The 21,277-nt window shown below is 32.8% G+C and overlaps 2 protein-coding genes across 3 annotated transcripts in view; one reads left to right on the forward strand and one right to left on the reverse strand.

Annotated features, from left to right (window-relative positions):
- Nucleotides 1-14,658, reverse strand: part of LOC124359277 (gustatory receptor for sugar taste 64f-like) — a 55,265-nt gene extending 40,607 nt beyond the window's left edge. The window contains exons 1-2 of the mRNA XM_046811894.1: nucleotides 14,350-14,658; nucleotides 4,342-4,580 (exon numbers count right to left, since the gene is read on the reverse strand). Of these exons, the coding sequence (XP_046667850.1) occupies nucleotides 4,342-4,580; nucleotides 14,350-14,471 (361 nt within the window). The 5' untranslated portion in view covers nucleotides 14,472-14,658. The remainder of the gene's footprint in view (nucleotides 1-4,341; nucleotides 4,581-14,349) is intronic.
- The window catches only part of LOC124359276, a 57,535-nt gene that overhangs the window by 12,736 nt on the left and 23,522 nt on the right, over nucleotides 1-21,277 (forward strand). The window contains exons 2-3 of one of the 2 annotated variants that reach the window (XM_046811893.1): nucleotides 3-97; nucleotides 11,904-13,059. In XM_046811893.1, the coding sequence (XP_046667849.1) occupies nucleotides 3-97; nucleotides 11,904-12,025 (217 nt within the window). In that variant the 3' untranslated portion in view covers nucleotides 12,026-13,059. Of the gene's footprint in view, nucleotides 1-2; nucleotides 98-11,903; nucleotides 13,060-21,277 lie in introns of those variants that run through there. The other variant, XM_046811892.1, reaches the window with a different exon arrangement.

Here is a 21,277-nt window from a genome sequence, read left to right on the forward strand (position 1 = left end):
AGGGAGAAATTTGATGCCTCCAAGAACTGTGACTGTGCTGCCATAGAATCCATAAAACTGGACCTTCAAAAAACAAGCTTGACTGATGAAAAAGATGGTAAACATTTAGTAATCTGTGAATGATGTTTAATTTTATGTGTTCAGTACAAAGTTAACTCTTTTGTTTATGAGTAATGATAGCTTTCTTTATCTTCTCTTCTTATAAATAAAAATTAATCACAAAATGTGTTGGTAAGCGCAAATCTTGATAATGGGTGGACCAATTCGGTTAATTCTTTTTGTAAAATGTCCATTGAAATCCGAGGAAGGTTTTTATGAAAAAAAGTTTAGAAAAGTTACCTGGAATATTTTGGAATTCAGAAAAAGTTTCATAATTCAAATTAAACTGGCACTAAACAGCTGTTGACAGCTATAGTTCGACAATCTTTCTGAAACATCTGTTTACATTTAAATTTTATCAATAATAAGTAAACAGTGCTTGATTGGTAGTGTAATGTAGATAGTAAATAAAACATTAATATATAAATTTTACTCCAGATTGCTCCAGTGACGAATTAAAATCATCTAATGCATTAAATACTGTGATAAAACTAACCTTAATGAACTAAATTATGAATGCTTAATATATAATCAAACACTCCAATAAATGAAAGATTTTTATTTTGTGAGGCCTTTCGTGCTCAAAGAACACATCGTCAGACCCACATAAGTTACTTTAAACTGGTAGGCTTCATTGACATTGATATTACATTTTAACAATGGCTTATGGAAAAACAGAGAAATGAATAGTAACATGCCTCAACGATTCATTCTTTCCCTGGCTACAATCCAAAAAACAAGTGTAACGCAAAACTTTAATAACAATTATTTTGGAATGTTACAAAACCTTAATAAGGATTTCCCTCTTATACCGAAAGTACATAGTAAGTAGGTAGGACTTCTCCCTAGGTCGTAATAGGCTTTTCAGTCCTACTTATGTGTGTATTTTCTTCATCAGGACAAGGCAAACTCAACTATGTTTCCGAGAACTAGATAATCGAACGTATATTATAGTATTTTGATCGAGGTAATATGGCAAGCTAAACTGTGACATAGTAGGTAAGTGAATTTAAACGGTCATAAGTAGGCACTTTTTAATCAAAGTATGCATCTCGGTCCTACGTAAGTATATATATATATTTTTTCTTCGTCAGAACAACAAGGCAAACACTATTATGGTACTGGAAATATCTTAGACCTGAAATATATGACAAGAACTGGAAATTACGCTTTTTGACCGAAGTAAGTTTCCGAGAGCTGTGTGATCCGAGATTTGTGTTTTTTTAATGAGGATAAGGCATATTCAGATGTGACGTTATGTATATAATTAATTAGAACCAGAAATGCTCCTACACGTGCCAAACATGATATAATAATTAAGTTAAACTCTGATACTATTTACCATGAACTTAAATAATATCTACCTGATGTATGCCTACTTACATTTTAAAATTTTTATAAGACTCCCATCTTATTACATCATAATTGCTTTTACTAAGTAATATAAGGACTTTGGTTCTAAAGATTGCGTGCGGGTAACAGCTAGTTAAATTTAAAGTTGTATTTTTTCACATAAATTTGTAAAGTACATGGGAAAGTTTAATGGATATTTTTCCTCTATTATAACAGTATTACTTTTGCAGGGTGACCACCCAACTGGGAATAAGCCGGGAATTTATCTGAGAACCGGGAAAATTTCAAAAATAACTTTTTTGTCTCCAAGAACTTATATAATCAAGACATAATTTGACAGCTTCTTGAACCATGAACTAATTAATCACGAAACAACACCGATTGATCTAAGGTTACCTCCACTAGTGTTGTGAGTTTATCTTGGTTAGTTCTACTCCTGTGCTGTGGTAGCCTCCGCTCTCACCCTCCCCCCAAAAAATAAAAGTTTAAGCGGTAACGCGGCATAGCAGTAGTAACCGCGATACAAACGGGTTTTTTGTACTTAAGTATTATTCAGTTGCCGAAGTGGAGTCTCCGGACGAAGTTGTCCAATTCTTATGCTTTAGATAAAATAGTGTTTTGGAAAGACGTGTGTTAAATAGATAGCACAGGCCTAAAATGTACAGTGTTATAAACAGGCTTCAGAGTTGGGTTCGTTGAATAATATAATGTTTGACAGTTTGATAAGAGATGCAGCCCGGGTTTTTGAGTACACCAGAATGTCAGTTGGATTAATACAAAGCTTAATAAGATGCCTTTTGGAGAAGAAAGTAGTGGATTAGTTACAAGTAACGCCGAGAAGGGAGCGTTTGCGTCCTGTTGCACAGCAAAGACAGACTTAGCCGAGGCAGGAAAAACATTTAATGTTTAGAATTGGCGACGGATAAGTGCCATCGTGTGGTACTGCCCTGCTGCTCACGTCTGCCATGACTAGTATCGACCCCATATGTACAACACGAACATTAAATTTTAAATCCCGCCCAATCATCGCTAACCGCTCGTATCGTGGCCGAGGCCTCGGTTGATCTCTAAACGATTGCTCCTCACACACGCTCCGATTGTCATAAAATTACATAGGTTAAAACAAAGGAAGTGATGTTATGTTTTGATATCATGGTCACATCTAAATCTCGACTGAACTGCGTTTACACCGGCAAAAATGGCGCAAGTTTTGTGTCCAACTAAACATCCCTACTCTAAACGGGCCCAAGAGCTCTAGCGAACGCTGCCGCAAAGAGTGCCGGACTCTTTGTTACGAGAACTGGAGAACAGTGTAGGCTATTAAAATTTCAATTATAAACATCAAACTGTTGTGTGTGAACAGACTTCATCTTGACTCTCGGAACAACCAACGATACAACTGTAGCAAGTTGAACAAGTACTTGCGACAGTTCTCGTGAGTAAAATTACTTATATTGTTCACATTATCCTACAGTAGTTGTACAAATTCTCTTGCAACTTAACTTGCCAGTGTAAGTTCAACTTAATGTTGTTGCGTCTACAAACGGCAGACGGCCAGCCGATCGAATCAGCCACGCTTAGTTTTCGTCGTCAGAGCGGCATTGGTTGGACGACAGCTGGAAATCCCGTCGGTTCTCCGGTCAACTATTTACCGGAGTGACTTCTACGCATACGTGACGATCGTTCGGACGATTCGAACTGTTCTAACCAAAAAGTCCAATGTGCATGAGGATCTTAACGTTTTGTTGTTTCGTAGTCCTTGACTGTAATCTAACTGTCTGTTCGTGGACAAAAACGATCTCCAGTACTCTAATTACCGATTGGTGATACATGTTTTTGTTGTTCTTTGTGTATAAAACTATTTATAAATATATATCAACAGAATAACGTAACTTATGAATAATATTTGTTTTTTCTGTGTCTATATTTTTCAACACCAGCGTATCTGCTAGTTCTATGCGCGGACTTTAGCTCCTCGATAGTAAACAAACGATCGCTAATTCGTATTTTATCTGTACGTCGTACTTTGCGTGGGCGTAAATAAATATATTCATTTTCCTGCATCTCTGCAAACTCCTTTGAAGTAACGTGGTATTCTTAGGCTTCCCCCTTCTCCACCCACAAAAGATAAATTAATTAAGTGGAGTTCAGATGAAAGCGTTTAGTTTATTTGTTTATTGTACTGAACCGACATTGTGTACTGGCGAAATCATTGTCTCGTACCGAAAGTTTGTCCACCGCTAGACCTCTGACCTGCAATACTGGGCTGCAGTCTGGCCCCACGGTAGCGCTGAGTTGGTATTTATTTGTTATCTTTGTATTTCCGAATTGGATACATGTATTTTCTAAGCATCACAGAAAGGAAAGTCATTAGGTATACACAATAATATGTTGACACATCGAAAGATACAGATAAAAACTAAGGAGCTTAAAATAGGTGATAGCGGTAAGTCGTCACCGAATTTCTCGCATATCGTTAGCGACGAAATTCTAGAGCACCGTAGCTTTGTGGCATTTCTTGCAAATACTGCTAGTGACGATACAACGTCATCGTTGCACTTGGCGTAAGGGTTAAATACAGTATTACAGTTGTCTATTTGGTTTGAAAATAGACTATATGATCGAACATTTTCGACCGGAAAACCCGGGAATTTGAAAAGAGGTTTTGAGTGGCCACCTTGTTTTAACTATTTAAACTGATATGAGTAGATACGATTGGAATTGTAAACCTTCATCCAAAAGGGTTTGATATCAAGAATTTACTTGCAATGTTTAGATTAACAAACATTCCCTCTCTTAACGAATTTCACACCAGGGTATTTAACAAGATTATCATATAAGCAACAAGAAACAAGTCAAAATATTCATAAAATGCTGTCCACTACTGACCCGCAACAGTGAGGCTGATTTGGTTGAGATGTTGTATAGTGTAGTCAATGGATACGATCTCGACTGCCACCAGTGCCAGGAGTAGCAACAGTGAGTATAATGTAACCCAGGAGGTCCAGCGAAACCGAAGCGCCTTAGTGCTGGCACTGTTGATGTTGCAGACAGGGAATGCTCCCAATACTGCACCCATAGCAAGTATGTTGCGTATACTGTAGTGCATCCCCAACTTATCATTTGATCTTGAACATACAAATGTCATTATGTTTAGAGGAACTACAATATGCACATAACAGTTTTTATTCTTAACCGTACACCTGCAGCAATGTTATAATTCACTCCTGCTAGTCCTAATTTTCACAAGCTACAAGCCTTTTAAAAATAATTCGTCCAAAATACTTTATAATATTAGGAATGTTGCACATTCTTCTTTTCAATTTTAACTTTTAACCCTTCAAATTAGTAATAAAAAAGTTTGGTTTCTTCCAAGATAGCCAATAATGTGTTCAATTTTATATAGTTTAAAAATATTGTTTTTATTTTTTTTTAATAGTAAACGAATTTATTTTCTATTAATATTTGTTAACAAATAGACAAAAGTAAAATTCCCTACAATATAATGTATCCCTACAATACTACAAACCCAAGTATAGTAAAAAAAGAGAAAAAACATTAAAAGATAGCATGAAATTGTTGCAAAGCTGGCAGCCTGTAATAAAGACCCATTTTAATCATAGCTCGTTGTTGTTAATTAAGCTTCAGCCAAACACGATAAATCTCCTTTCAACTCACCCTTACTGACAAATGCTTCTTTTACCAGTTTCGGTTTAATGTCTGTTGACTAGATGGCTCTCGACAGAGAGGGTGAAATATTTCAAGAATATAATTATTCAAGCAATGTTTGGATGTTGTGTTAACCGGAAAACATCATGGCATTGGCAGAGTAATCTTAAGAGCTAAAATTATTATCCCATTGTGTATGCTTGTATTTATTGGACATCCAACACAAATTCAGACAAATTGTAGTGTTTACAGACTTGCTCATTAACTGAGTTATTTACAAGTTTTCCTAACAAGGCCTTACTACATAACTATATATTTATAACAAGACTCCTCTATAAGTGATAAGTGGTCTTGTCATTCTAGCTAGAGTTTTTTACGATCTTTACTTGTCAATATATGAGGTTTGATCAGTTCTTCAATCAAAAGTTATAACGTGTATAGCGGTATTTTCATTGCAATTGTTCTTCAAATTACAAATGTTTTTCATTTCATGTTTCATTTTATTTTGTCAACTGCAATATGTGAAGAATATCCAGCATTGATCTTTGCATAAATTAAGTGTTGACACTAAAGCTGCTGCTGGCCTATCTCAAATATCAAATCTACTACAAATCTAGCACAAGCACTTATTGTAATCTAGTTTACTTGTTTGTTGAAGTTTCAGAAGGGTTATTAGCATCATTAATTTGATTTGCAAATTCATTAAAGAATCTATCTGTGATGGAACTAAGTAACTTTCTTTGTTTTAATGCAAGCTTTTTTGTTTCCTGTCCTCCCACTTATGATTTTCTGATCAATCTGTTATTCTGAAACTGACCGCATAAGATTCTATCATCTCACAAACTCTTTTTTGATCCGTCAAAATCTCACTGTATGTTCTAAATGGGGAACATACATATGTAAGCATTTAAATCTATGCATTTACAAGTATATAAATAAAATGGTTCGTTTGATTTCTGCACAAAATCTGACAGTAATTTTTTTTATTAATCTTTATTTTAGTTTCTTTATTACGATTAGTTCAAGTTTTGTCGGTATCCGTGTTTTTCTTCAATAAAGTATTCATTGAAAGGTCGGGCATAGTTGGATTGAAAGCTCTTTTCCATGATAGCTTTATTTTATCCATACAGTTTTTTTAGCAGGTAAAATACAAATTTCACTAAGGTGTCGGGAATACAATAAGTAATAAACTTGTGAAAATGCAAGTACTGACAATAAAAATAAAAAATATATAGTTAACAATAATATCCTAGTAGTTTTTAAGCACAATGTTAGTAATAGGATGATGATTGAACATATGTAACGATAGAGTAAGTAGTTACAAATAATAATAAATAGGTATAATAAGAGCAGTAAAATAGCAATATAGGTTAACAGTATATACAAACAAATAATTTACTTAACAACAAAATAAAAATAACATTACATAGTATTTGACAATGGCAAATGGTATAGTATATATTGTGTTTTAAATTCATTTATTGTGCATGATATAAACTCAGATAAAAGTATTAGTATGTAGAAACGAATGTACAAAAAAGAGTCGGTGCTTCTTGGTATGTGAAAGACCAGAAGTCCCAAGGGTTCAGGACAGTCCAAGCTCTACTTATCAACTTGTACTGCAGCAGATCTTGTATGAAGTAGGGGAAGCTTAAAATGTAATTTTAAACTTCAACGGACACATCTAGGTAACGATTTTATTACATCGTATTATCATGCTTGAGTCGATTGAAACTCTTTAAATCCTCTCAAAACAGGAACTACAAGAATAACTGGCTGTTGAATACATGAGATATATATATATATATATATATATATATATATATATCTTTTTTCCCAATGGCTAATATTGGCTGACATGCTCACTCCTTGAACTTTTGAACTCTGCTCAAAGTTGTATAAAAAAGAATATAGTTATAGATATGTAAGTTAAGAACTCTGATGTAGGTAGGAACTGAACACTTATTACTCAGCAATTTAGTAAGTGACGTGATGACTTCACCGATGTCAGTAAAGAAAAGGTCAAACTTTGTTATAAATACCAGCACACTACAAATCTTTTCTTAGTCTTTCTAATCTGGTTTTTCCTGTTCCTTCTACCCCATGGAAATTTTCTTTGTTAATTACAGGGCAACCTTGTTAAGTCGGACTAGCCAAGACCCAGCCAATCTGACATAACAAAAATCCAGGTAAAACAGAGAATCTTGAAAACATAAAGAACAACGTGTACAAACAATACAATATTTTTTTATTGTATTGTAAAAAACACTTACAATATGCATCATGATAAAGTTTAATACATACTTACAGTTTAACTTTTTGGAAAGAATTTTTTTAATTTGAGTTGTGTCAGCTTTGAACGTAGTTTCCATGCCGTGTAGACACACATTCTTTTCAACATGAGAAGCTCAGCTGGTGTTGTCTCTTCTTGTTGCTAAAAATTAACCATTCGCTTGCTGAAATAAGATGCTCTTTCTGTACGGCTTGTAAAGCATAATTTTTAAATGTTTTCTGTGCCAGTATTCCCTTTTTTATTAGCATCTTTAGTGCGACAAGTCGTAATACATGTGATTTGGTCATCAGTAAGAATACCATAGCCTCGGTCGTTGTCAGCTTCCAACCACTATCAATATCATTAATGTCAATGTCTTAGCATCCATTGGCGGTTTGAAATATGCCTAATAACTCCTGAGGCTGCACTCTGTTTTCAGTTTCTCTCCCTATAGCTTCAATCTGGTTCTTTGGCAAATCACACACATTAGTCCATAGCTTCTTCCATGACTTTATCAGAGTGCTTTTGACAACTTGTTCTCATGACTCGGATACCATGTACAAAACTGTTTTGATAATCATTTAAGAATATATACCACAGCCCGTTCTTCCCTTTCAATTAGCTGGCCTAACATGTGCTGCCTGTACAGTTGGAGGAATTTAGCTGTGCTCGTAGTGCCCTAATACTACCCTTTCAACAAATAAACGCTATCTGTGTGGCGGGTTGCGTTTACGTGCTAGCCGCTGAGATGAAGGCGCAACAATCTCTTTAACGACTTTAAACTCACGATTTCGATTTGCAGATTAGTATCGACAAATACCTTATTTTCAAAGACACGTTAAAAAACACAACAACAACTGAAAAATCAGGATAAGTCGTATTATTGCTTATGATTTGGTATTCTTTTATTATTTCATTCCACCACAATCAGTACTGTCAAAAAACAGACTGATTGTAGCGTGTGTGATGAGTTATTTGGGCCAATACGATTCCTGAAAGGAGGGTTTTACCCATGAGTCACAGGAAATGTTTTCGGGACGCAGCGCATAATGCTACCCCGCCACCCCTCCCGCCTATCACCACACACTCAAGGTCACGCGCTCAGCTAAGGTCCTCGAACTGTAGACTTACTTGATGGTTTCTAACATCATGATCCATTGGCTGAATCAGCGCAGTTACATTAGGCAGAAAACATTTAACTGTGATGTCCCTTTTTAGACAAGTGATTTTGCAGCAGGGTGTGTAGGGGCATTGTCAACAAGCAGGACAGCTTTGATAGGCAAACCATGCTCCTTTAAATATTTTGTGACACCAGGAACTTAACACTCAAAGAACCATTCTTTAAAAATCACACTGTCTACCCAGGCACACTTTTGGGATCGATACATTACTGGTGATGACACAATTTACATTATTTAGTGCTCTGAGGTTTTTTAATTTCCCTATTAAATGTAGCAAAAATTTATGGTAGCCTGACACATAGCTACAAGGCATTATGGTAAGGTGATCCTTCCTTTTTTTGAACCCTTTTACTGACTCATCAATTTTCATAGCCAACGCTTTGCTAGGTAACATGCAATAAAATAAATCGGTCTCGTCTGCATTATAAATTTGATCTGCTGATAAATTCTATTTCTTTACTAAATCTTCAAACTCTTTCTTGAATTTACAAAATTATCAAACTTTCTTGGATTTATCGGCTGCTTCAACATTGCCAGACAAGCTTTCGCTATTTACAGTAAATTGGTGCATCGTGTTTTTTCCACCTATCGTACCATCCTTAACTGGCAGTAAAATTTGAATCAACATCCAGCAAATGCTTATTCAAACTAAAAAAAAGTTTTGCTGTACAATGGGACCTGACAGTCGTAAACCTCGTTCTCTTTCACTACTATTTTTAGTAACAAAGCCAAACGAACAAGCTTCATCTAGCGATTCATTTTCAGCTTTCTTTGCTTTGCACCGAAACTGTCTTTAGAGATCATCCTAAAACAAAATTCTTCTTCTTTATTAATTCATCCCAAAGCTTCGAGCTGTTTTTCCCTCGTTACAACAACATTTTTGGGTTTTGTTGTCATTGTTTAGAAACAGGAATTTACTAGACTACAACTGTACATACAAGTAGTTAACAGAGAAAAGAATCGGAACACGTCCACCATAGCGAGTGGCGGTCAGAACTGAGCAGATAGGCTTTTCCCTCTCTCCCTCATATGGTCGTGTGTCCGGTTGACTCATCAAGTTCTACAAACAGTCTTCTGATAAACAAACATCCGTCTTGCGCTTGGCAGTGTAGGCAGACAACAAAACGATAATTAAATATTTTCCTGAACAGATCTGAGTTACTTGTAGTTGTAATCTCTTGCTTGTATAATTGATGTCTCAGACATTTTGAGTAACAAAGACAGAAGTTGCCTATTAAATCAATGCTTTCTATTTCCAGTTGCCCTCTTGTCCCTCCACTAAGAAAGTGAGTCAAGTCTTAAATTCTAGCTCTGTACTTCTTGTGTTCTTAGTTGTATGGGTAATATGCATCTTCAATAATTTGTTGATTTTTAGTAAATATATATTTAGCTTGTAATTCTTTTGTAGTTTGAAATTTTTAGCTTTAACAATGTTAAAGACTCTTGGAGCAATCGGAAACAATTTTTAAAGTCTTAAATGTTAATAAAACAATACTTTCCAATATGGTTTATTTTTTGGAGTCACCTGATGATGAAACTCTTAATTTTGAAAGGCCATGTTTAACAATGTTGTACATTAATCGAACAGATTAAACCCATGAACTTGAAACACAACTAAAAAGTAAGTCCTTATCAGATTTATAACATTTTATATTAGGTCAACTGACTACCTAATTCCCTTTCATATGGAAACATATCCTATAGTAAATTTTTCCACACAGTACTTTTTAACAGTAGGCATTTTATTGTAGGCTTAAATTCTGTTTTAATTTATATAAGCACGCGTTTCACAATGCCGTATTGTGCACCACATAAATTATATATCATATCGTAAGCATCATAATAGTCCAATAATTTCCTTGTCCTACTCACCCTCACAGAATTTAAATAAATATTTTCAACCTGTAGATGTTGTATTTGTAATCTGTGTTCACTTATCTAAGGAAAAAATATATTTTGATCCATTAAATGTCCATAAAAATATTACAACCACACCGTAATCATCATCTGAGTCGTCTGTCTGTATGTTAAGAATCTTTGTCCAGACTTTTCACCAAAAGTTCGTTTGAACATTCTAGGTTATGTTCATGAATAATGCAGGAGAGCCATAAACTTAAAAAATTGGAAATCAATACCACTGACCCAGGAAGATGAATTTTCAGTTGGCTCTTTTGAACTTATAGTAGAATATTCAACTTGAAACATTTGGTCAAGTTTGTGAAAAATTTTAGACTTGCTTAAATGCTATGTAAACATTTTAGTATTTTAGATTAAAAACAGATATCAGTTATACATGTTACAGTAGTATAAAATATATTCGTTGACTTACTACAAACAATTGAGAACTTTCAACAAATTTTTGAACAAAATTGGTATAAAAGCCATTGCAGATTTGTTACAACAACTCAAATGGAAAAGAGATCTGTAAAACTACTCAGTATAAAACCAATACTCAAACACAGGAAAAAATCACACAAGTCAACAAAATGTTACAGTGACTGAGAATAATAACCAGCATTCTTGGTCAATGGTACACATTAACAATAATTTGAACCGCGGCACTTTGAAACATTCCAATGCTGCCCAATTTGATTTCATAATTCCAACAAAAAATAGATATGAAATGTTAAGCACACTTAATGAATAAGTAAATACGTATGACTCGACAGCTCCAGTTACAGGTAAAATAAATAGAGTCAGTGGTGGGATGGTTTTTGTAACCAAATCCCATAAAGACTAAAGAAATCATAAGGGAAACAGGGTAAAGCCTATATACCCAAAAGTTAATGTAACAATATGTTCGGATAGTCAAGGCACCAGTATCCAGCATAAAATCAAAGAATTAAGTTGTGGTCAAGTTAGAGCTTTCAGCTACATTCAAGCCAATGCTACACTGATACACATTACAGACTCAATAATACTAAATCAGTACTAAATGAGGATGATAATAAACCCCTCGTTCTGCGGGGGGCACGAACAACAGCATTGACAACAATCTCCATGAAGTGTATGAGAATTTAGAAGAAAAACTTAATCTTATAAGTGAAAGTAGACCAGTATTTATGGCAACCATTCCTGCTAGATACGATCAGCCTATAGACGGGCCTACAAATAGTGAGCTGAGAATGCTGAATAACTACATCACAGAACTAGTGGCTAGGCTGGACAATGTGTTCCAAATTAATTTAAACTATTTGCAAAGACAACATTTTACTAAACATGGACTCCACTTAAACAAAATAGGAAAATCAAAAGTAGCATGGATCATTATTAAAGCTATTACTGGACAATATAAAAAAATAACGTTTCTTTAAACAATTCTGTTGAAGTAAGATGTGATGAGTACCTTCAGCCAGTTGAAGGGTTGGAAAATCCATATTCATACTACAACATCAACATGATGAGAGCACTACCTGCTGGCACTCTTGGTCAAACCTGTGGAGGAAACTGAGCATGGATGGTTATTCTGCTTCTCAGGTCAGCCGAGGATACCAGAATCATATGGCTCCTACCCTGTCTGAGTGTGAAGTACGGTGTTTTGAAGTTGTATCAATCCACCCCCCTGATTTTGTGTCTGTTAGTGAAAATTATAATAATGATAGCTCTAATAATATTTTTTTTAGAAAACCAGTCCAACTATGTAAGGAATCCATGAACAATGCTTGTGAAACTATTCTTAACTGTATTATACCATGTTGTAGTCATTCTTGCACTTTAGGATTACAGGACCAAAATATACAAGAAAAATCCAAAAAATTCAACTCAATAAAGAAAATGTTTTTAAATACTAGAAATAAAATAAACATTCGAAAAAGTATTCTAATTATGCACCATAACATCCAACACCTTCCATCTCGTGTTGACCAATTGCAAGTAAATTTAGAGAAAATTAAACCTGACATAACTGCACTATCTGAGCACAAATGAGTGAAATGGATTTAGTGTACCTTAACATAGAAAATTATACATTGAGGTCACACCTTTCCCGTTCTATAGCTTCGGGTGGTGGGGTTATGATTTTAGCTCAGAAAAATATTACTAGCAAAGTGGTCTTGATTCCTGATGTGCAAGAAATAATAACAGAAAAGGAATTTGAATGTTGTATTACAGAGTTTGTGATGGAGGATTATTCTTTTGTATTGACCTGTGTCTATCGTTCTCCCATGTATTGTTATTTGCACTCATTTTTAGATAAATTAGAAATTCTCTTGGATGTACTGTGCAGTAGATTTGTCAATGTTGCTGTAACTGGAGATTTCAACATTAATGTGTTAAGAAAAGATAACATATATTTTAAGTTCTGTAATATATTAAAAATGTACAACATGAACTATAAAATAAATTTTCCAACTAGAGTAAATATCAAAACTGAAACGGCCATTGACAACTTTATTACAAATATAAACAATAGAAAAATATTTCCTGGAGGTATAATAACACAAATTTCTGATCATGATGCTCAATTTTTTAAGATACTAGATGTGCATAATAATAGTAAAAATAACATTAAAAAATGATGTAGAAAGTTTGATAATTCTAACTTTGAGTTACTTAATAGATATCTTGAGGCTGAAGAATGTTTAGATGTTTATCAGGCCTCAATAGAAAACTAATATGATGTCTTTCACAATACATTTCTTTATTACTTTGATATAAGTTGTCCTAAAGTATCAGTTAAAGAAAGACCTTATAAAACCCAAAAATGGATAACTAGTGAGCTAAAAAAATAAACAAAATGAACTAGTTGAACTAGAAAAATCTTTGGATCTTCAAAAAATATCAGTTTAAAACCAATTATTGAAGAAAAAAAGAAATCTTTAAATCAAAACATTATAAATACGCTATAGAATCCAAATTTGGATCATATCTCGTCATATCATATATTGTACATACAAATTTACTCCAATGGATCAAACTAAAGAATACTAATGTGAAGTGTTATGTTGGTTATAAGATGCATTTATTGATAGAAGACTTTTTCAAAGACCTGCAATTTATGAAGTTGCATCGTAGTGGAAATTGACAACTCCATCATGATAATACTTCAGCTCACAAGTTACAACTTGTACAGCAGTTTTTTGCTACACATCAAATTACACATTTCCAACAGACCCCCTACTCGTCTGATATTGCTCCTTGTGATTTTTTGTTTCCAAAAATCACAGTGCTGGATGAAGTGTGTAGCATCATCATGAGGAACTACTTTGAAGGATTATAAGTTCTAAAGCCAAAGTTAAACCCATCTTTTTTTTAATAACGCCAATTCCAATATTTTATTCTTATACATATATTAATGAGCTACCATTAGCACATAGCACATGTAATGAATCAAATTGAAAACATTAAACCAATTATGGATAGTCCACTGTTATAAAATTATCTTCATTGCAACCATAAAATTGTTCAATAAAATCACTTAATCACTATTTTTTAGCATCTTTAAAAATTGAATTCTCATAAAATGTTAGTGTTAAATTTAACCCTTCCAGGCGTTTGAGTGAATAACATACTCACTGCTCGTGAAGAATCAATTAATGTTTTATTATTTGATCTCTTTGACTAAGAAATTTCTGACACTTTAAAATAATATTGTCAACAAATCTTTATTTTCAGATTCATTAACTTTAACTTTACACTGATTGGTAAAGCAATTCGAAGACAGGAAAATAGCAAGAACAATGAGCTGGAATTTGTTAGCGAGACAAGCATGTGTGTCCCCTATTTATTGCAATCTGGATTCTAATAATGACCAAATATAAATTAATATGTACTCACTGTGCGGATGTTTGACTTAGCCAAGCAGTTTTCGGTTTAGCGTTTATAACCTTGGGTCGTGACCGATGATTTCGCAGCCATACACTGGCAAATTTCCATCTTGAAATTTCTCTTGTTTTCATACTTTGCAAAGGAATGTCATTGCTGTAAAAATTACTACAAATTAATAAATATATATTGGAAAATATTAGTAATACATGTTTTAGGCCGTAATAAAACTATGCATTCAGCACATCAATATACTTAAATACTATGGGAAGAAGTTCTGTTTGTTTACCATCGATTGCGTAATACTGATGTTACAGAGTTTATAAACTATTTATGTCTGGTACATGTTATCGTGGTGTGTAAGGGGGAGAGAATAATAAACAAAGTCAACAAAATTGAAATAAATAAATTTAAATTCAATCCCATCTTGTTAGGATGTTGAGGACGGTAAGAAATTAGTGCTCTGCTCAAAATATATTAATACAAATATTAATAAAGGTATTTAGAAAATAGATACCCTTTTGCTTAAAAAAATTAAGAAGACATTACATTATCTATTCAAAACCAGAGGCAACTAAAAAATTTTTTTAATTGTTATTGAAATCAGTTCAAAATGACAACATGCATTTTTTTTTAATTACGCATATTTAACTCATGACAAGGCTCTTAAGTTTCGGAGTCTAGATCATTAATGAAAGTTCAGATCACCACTTATATTAAAGTCCAGTATTTTTTGTCGTAGTATTTGGATTCAATTAGGTTTTAGGTTATTTTTCTATTATATATATTCATGAGATATATATATATATACAACATTTATGTGATAAACTATTAATTAACACTCATATGCAATTGACACTTGGACATTTAGTTTCAAAAAATATAAAAGTACTTTTCAGTTAAAAATTAAGAGATCAGATAAAGAAAATGGACTATTAAAGTCATTGCTTGCTTACTTGTATAAGTCTTGCTGTTTTGGTATATTCTCTCTAAGACTCCAAAACATATTTCCATGCATGTTTTCCAATCGTCTGTTTAACATCATAATAAACCTACACCAAGCTTAACCGTTAGTGGTGAACTAATACTGTGATAATAACTGTTCATAATTACAGGTTAGTGTATGAAAACTTGTCTGCCTTGACTTTGTTGTTTCTTTTTACAAGCAATAATTAGTTGAAGTACCTTGAATGGTGTTTGACAAATTTAACATAGTGTAAACACTTGTCATTTTAATTTGAGAGGGCTCTATCAACGGCAATTTGTCAATCAAACATACATTTTAATTACACTCTAATTTAGTTTCTTATAAAATAATATATGTGTGCGTACAAAAAAGAAACAATTACAACTTGCTTAGTTAGTCAATTAATACCACAGTAGGAGAAGGTTGGGCTGTATAATATATTATACATCTCGAGATATTGGAGAGGGAGATAAATCCTTATATCCTCCCTTCCAGGTAAGATACTTGGGAAAGCCTCCTCCTGAGGCTAATGAAATAAAAATTATAACAGATATACAGGGTGTTGAAAATGTGTGGAACCTTATTTTATCTGTCGAGTGGTTAAAGAAAAAAATTGAGATTTTGTGTATAAGTATATTATGGTTTTACCTATCTTTTGGTGCCTTATGTAATTGTAATAGGGGACACCCTGAGGAGGATGCAGTAAAAAGTTCTTGTGGAAGCCTGTGGTAAATGACACCTCATTTTAAAGGCCTTTTATTTCTGAGTAAGTAGCCACAAGTTTCATCTCAAATAGACCACCGTAGCAAAAATGGCAACTATTTAAAATTTATTAACATCGGTATTTGAGTGGTCAGGATCTGTTTTCTTTAAATATTATTGCAAGCCAGTTACGAAGTGGTATTTCATTTAGTGAACTAGAAAATTAATTTTAAAGTATTAAATAAGGTTTCATATTCTAATTATTCAATTGTTGTAAATACGGTATAAATGAAAATGATGACTTACCGATTTGTAAATAAAGATATAGGAATTCAAATTCCAAATTGTTAATGCGAAATTATAAAAAATTTTCAAAATTTTTTCATTCCACAGTCTGACAGTGTGCACTTAGAGTGTAGAAATCTGAAACAGCGTTGTTAAAGCTTCTTCAGGAATTTTGTGTGTTTCTTCCATAATTCGTTGCCTCAGGTCATCTAAGTCACGAGGTGTGTTTTGTAAACATTATTTTTCAAATGTCCCATAAGAAATAGTCTAGTAAGGACAAATCAGGAGATCTTGGAGGCCATTCAACTGTCCCCCTTCGACCAATCCATTTTTGAGGGAATATTTCATTCAAGTACTGTCGTACTTGTATTCCAAAATGAGGAGGTGCTCCGTACTGCTGAAACCAGACGGTAGGAAAGATTAACCCTAATAGATTCTCAATAGCAGGGAGAATTTGGTTTTGGGGCATATTTAGGTAAGTCTCTGAGTTCAAATTCCTATTGTTAAAAAAGGCCCAATTACTTAGCGTCCACATATGCCAGTCCAGGCATTCACTTTTTGAGGATGCTGAGTATGAGACTCTACCATCCAGTGAGGATTTTCACTAGCCTAATATCTACTGTTGTGCCGATTTACTAGTCCATGCAGGGTAAAAGAGGCCTCGTCAGAAAAAATTAAAGAATTTTAAAATTACCATTTTGATCACACTTCCTCATCATTATTTCGCAAAACTCCATTTTCCTATCAAAATCATTTTCATTTAGTTCTTGTAATAAATGGATTTTATATAGCTTAAAATTGTTCTTCTTCAAAACATTATGCACTGAACTAAAATGTATCTCCTGCTCTTTAACTACTTTTCTGAGGGAAGTATGTGGATTTTCTACAAAACTCTGCAAAACATCCAGAGAATGTTCCACTTTTGGGCTTCCAGATTTTGAACGGTTTCTTACACTACCTGTCAATTCAAACATTAGTTTTTTAGTTTTTATGACTGTTGCATAAGATATGGATACCTTGTCTGGAAATATATTTACTATCTGGAAATAAAACAAATCTCGCACCTCATGATAGGACCTGACACAGTCACCATAGCGTCACTCATTCACATTCAGTCAATTCCATTGCAGAATACGACAACACAGTTCTATATTCCAACACACTACCTAACTGTAGTCCACTTAATAACAGACTGAAGAGTTTATTATTTATCTAACGACCTTGGAAAACCCAACATTCCAAAACAAGCAAACATTTTCGTTAAGAGAAAGTGGCTGCTAGGTATTGACCTGTTACTGCCATTCTAAAAGCTATGCAATCCACTTACAAACGAATATGGAAAATTGATCATAAACACCATTGTCTAGCTGTGCATTAAATAAACACTTACTGAAAAAAAAAAAACATTTGACTAAATGTATTATTTGTGTTGTTTTACTTAACTTAACGGAAATACCAAATAAGATTCCAATGTTTTTTAATTTCAAACAGCAGCCATTTTTTGCTAGGGTGGTCCTTTTGAGATGGAACTTGTGGCTACTTACTCAAAAATAAATGGCCTTCAAAATGAGGTCATTTACTATAGGTTTCCATAAGAACTTTTTACTGCATCCTCAGGACGTCCCTTATCAGTGATCAAAATATTATATTACAAAAAACAAACCATCTGTTAAATATTTTTTAAATTTATTAAGGGAGTACAATTTTTATTGTCTGAATCAATCTCCCACACCGAGGTGCAAATTGCCTTGACAACATTTTTGTCAATTGTGGCAGAATAGGGTTAACTCTTGTAATATTTTTCGTTTTCCCTTTTCTGATCATGATGGTGTAATGGCTGACCTTAATGTGCTAGATACTCAAGCTCTTTCTGCACCAAATGATAAAAATGGTTTTATTGGAAAAAAACATGTACTTACAAATTGTCTTGCCTAAACAAGGAAATATGCAACTTAATATCTAGTTTGAATGCTTATGACTGGGAACATTTAATTAATGAAATTAAGTTCACTGACGCTGAACAATCTTTTTGGTCCTTTTTTTCAAATTCTTTTTAAATAATATAAATTATTACTCAGTTATTAAGAAAAAATCATTTATAGCTAAAAGCAATTTTAAATATAAATGGTACACTAGTGAATTAAGGAATATGAAAGAAAAGTTGTTATGTTTTGACTCTTTAATCAGAAGTTCTAGGGAGCCCTCGAATGAACTTCTCCAAACTTTTTAACCACCTAAAAAAAGAATATAAATTATCTATTAAAAACGCCCAAACTTAATCACAACACCAATTATATTAAAACCAGCAACAATAAAAATAAAGCTGCATGGGAAATAATTAAAAGCAAGAGTAAAAGTACACCCCATAGGCTTCAAACTGATATTACTTCAGAAGATTTTAGTAATTTTTTTTATTGACTCAATAAAATAAAACAAAAAAAAAAAAAAAAAAAAAAAAATTAAAGTGAAAACCGGTACATTTATTAATAGTAGTTTAAATTCATTAAAAGCTAATTGTATTAATTCATCATTTTTATCATTTAAATCAATCAAGCCATCTGACACAATTGATGCAGCTAAAAGACTAAACAATTCAGATAGTAATGACATCTACAATATATCCAATAATCTGTTAAAGAGATTGATTTATACTTTTGTTGAGCCACTAACACTTTGCTTCAATATGTGTATGAGTCAGGGTATTTTTCCGGAGCAACTGAAGGTGTCCAGAATTTGTCCAGTCTTTAAAAAAGGTCCCTATAATGATTCCAAGTAGCTACCGCCCAATTTCGGTCATCCCAGTCTTGTCTAAATTACTAGAACTACTGGTCTATGACCAAATAAGTGACTATTTAGAAGAAAATAAAATTTTAAGTCCATCACAATTTGGTTTCAGAAGAGGTAAATCCACTATTGATGCCATTGACAAGCTAATACGAAATATACTGTCAACTTTTGAAAAATAAGGCCTTTGCTCAGGCCACTTTATGTGACCTGAGTAAGGCCTTTGATTGTGTAGAACACAGTACTCTTTTAGCCAAATTAAAGCATTATGGAATTCATGGAAGTGCCCTTGATTTTATAAAATCATACCTCATCAATAGAACACAAAAAGTATACATCAAAGGAAGTTGGTCACAGGAAGTCAAAATAGAGTACGGTGTCCCTCAGGGATCTGTACTTGGACCCTTACTTTTTATCATATATATAAATGATAATAACATTGGCTTGTTGATGCTAATACGCTTCTCTACGCTGATGACACAACTTTTTTCAATATAGTAGTAATAACCTGAATGAACTAAAGAAATTAACCGACACCACAATAAACAAGGCATCAATATGGTTTAAAGAAAAAACGGTTTTTTAATGAATGAAACTAAAACTCAAAACATTTTGTTTACTTTAAAATCAATTCCTGAAAATAGTTTTATTTTTGAATCAAGTAGTGTAATCAAAATTTTAGGAATTCATATTGATAATAATCTTTCATGGGGACCTCACATTTGATTTTCTGTCTACTAAATTATCTAGAATTATTTTTTTATTGAGACGTCTATCTTGCTGCATAAGTGAAAATTATGTTCGGAACTGCATATTTTGGATACTTTCAGTCAATTTTGAGATACGGATTAATACTGTGGGGAAATAGTGCTAGAGTTCAGGAAATACTGGTGCTTCAAAAGAAGCTGTTAGAATTGTTGGTAAAGCTGAATATCTTGATCATTGTAAAACCTGTTTTTATTAACCAAGGAATACTTACAATAGTTAATTTATATTTGTTTGACTTATCTGTTTACATTTTAAATAATAAGGACTTAATAAACCATACACAAACACATAATTATAACACACGAAACAAAAATAACATTTTAATTGAATATTGTCGACTGAGCAAATCTTTGAATAGTCATGTTATAATTGGCTTGAAGGTGTATAACAAATTAAAACATTTGATAGAAAAATACCCTCTTAAAATTTATAAAAACAAACTTATGAATAGCTATTAAAAAAAACCCTTTATATAATATTGATGAGTTTTTTTTTCTATTAACAAAATAGACTTTTAATGATTGTTTTAAGATAAACTCATAATATAACTAGTATAATTATCAACTAGACAATTAATGTCTTATATTGTTATATATATAATATTTAATGTATTATTACTTATTAAATATTATTTAGAGACAATGCTACTTAGTCTGTAGCTGAATTAGACTTTGTCAATGCATGTAACATGTTTTACGACAAATAAACGAATTTATTATTATTTATTATTAAAAAATGGCATAAGGCACCAAAAGATAGGTAAAACCATAGTATACTTATATGCAAAATCTCAATTTTTTTTCTTTAACCACTCAACAGGTAAAATAAGGTTCCACACATTTTCAACACCCTGTATATACAAATTCTCCAGTAATATTTCGGGACTTTGTACTTCATTTCAAGACAAATAAAAAATTCAATATAAACCTGGGTCAGAAATTTTTGGTGTAAATATCTGTCTGCCTGTATAGGTTTTTTTTTTATTTTCATTAAAATTATTAAATATTTTTTATTCAAATTTGGCACAACTATTGTTTTTGCAGTCTCAAATTAAGAGAAAAGTTGTATTATCATATTATGTTTCAAGATAGTCAACAGTTGAATATTTTAAAGCAAAATTAGTGCAAATATAAAAGTTTTACAGAACAATCAAAGTTGTTAAATTTAAATACTATCATTTTACACCTAGGTCATAAAAATCTGCCAGTAAATAATGTACCTATAAGCTTTGAATTTTTATCATGGTTAATGATGGCGTAAACAATGAACATTTTTCAGTGCATTACAACAGTTTCCATTTACATTATTTATGAACCGATTTTCATGTTTTAGGTGTCCAACATGTTCTTAATTAAATTTAGCAACTTTTATTCTTCTTTTCTTATTTCTAGAATCTTTAGTTGTTATGTTATCAAGTTTTAAAAACGTCAACTG

This window comes from Homalodisca vitripennis, chromosome 4 (genome assembly GCF_021130785.1).
Source record: "Homalodisca vitripennis isolate AUS2020 chromosome 4, UT_GWSS_2.1, whole genome shotgun sequence".
NCBI classification, from domain to species: Eukaryota; Metazoa; Arthropoda; class Insecta; order Hemiptera; family Cicadellidae; genus Homalodisca; species Homalodisca vitripennis.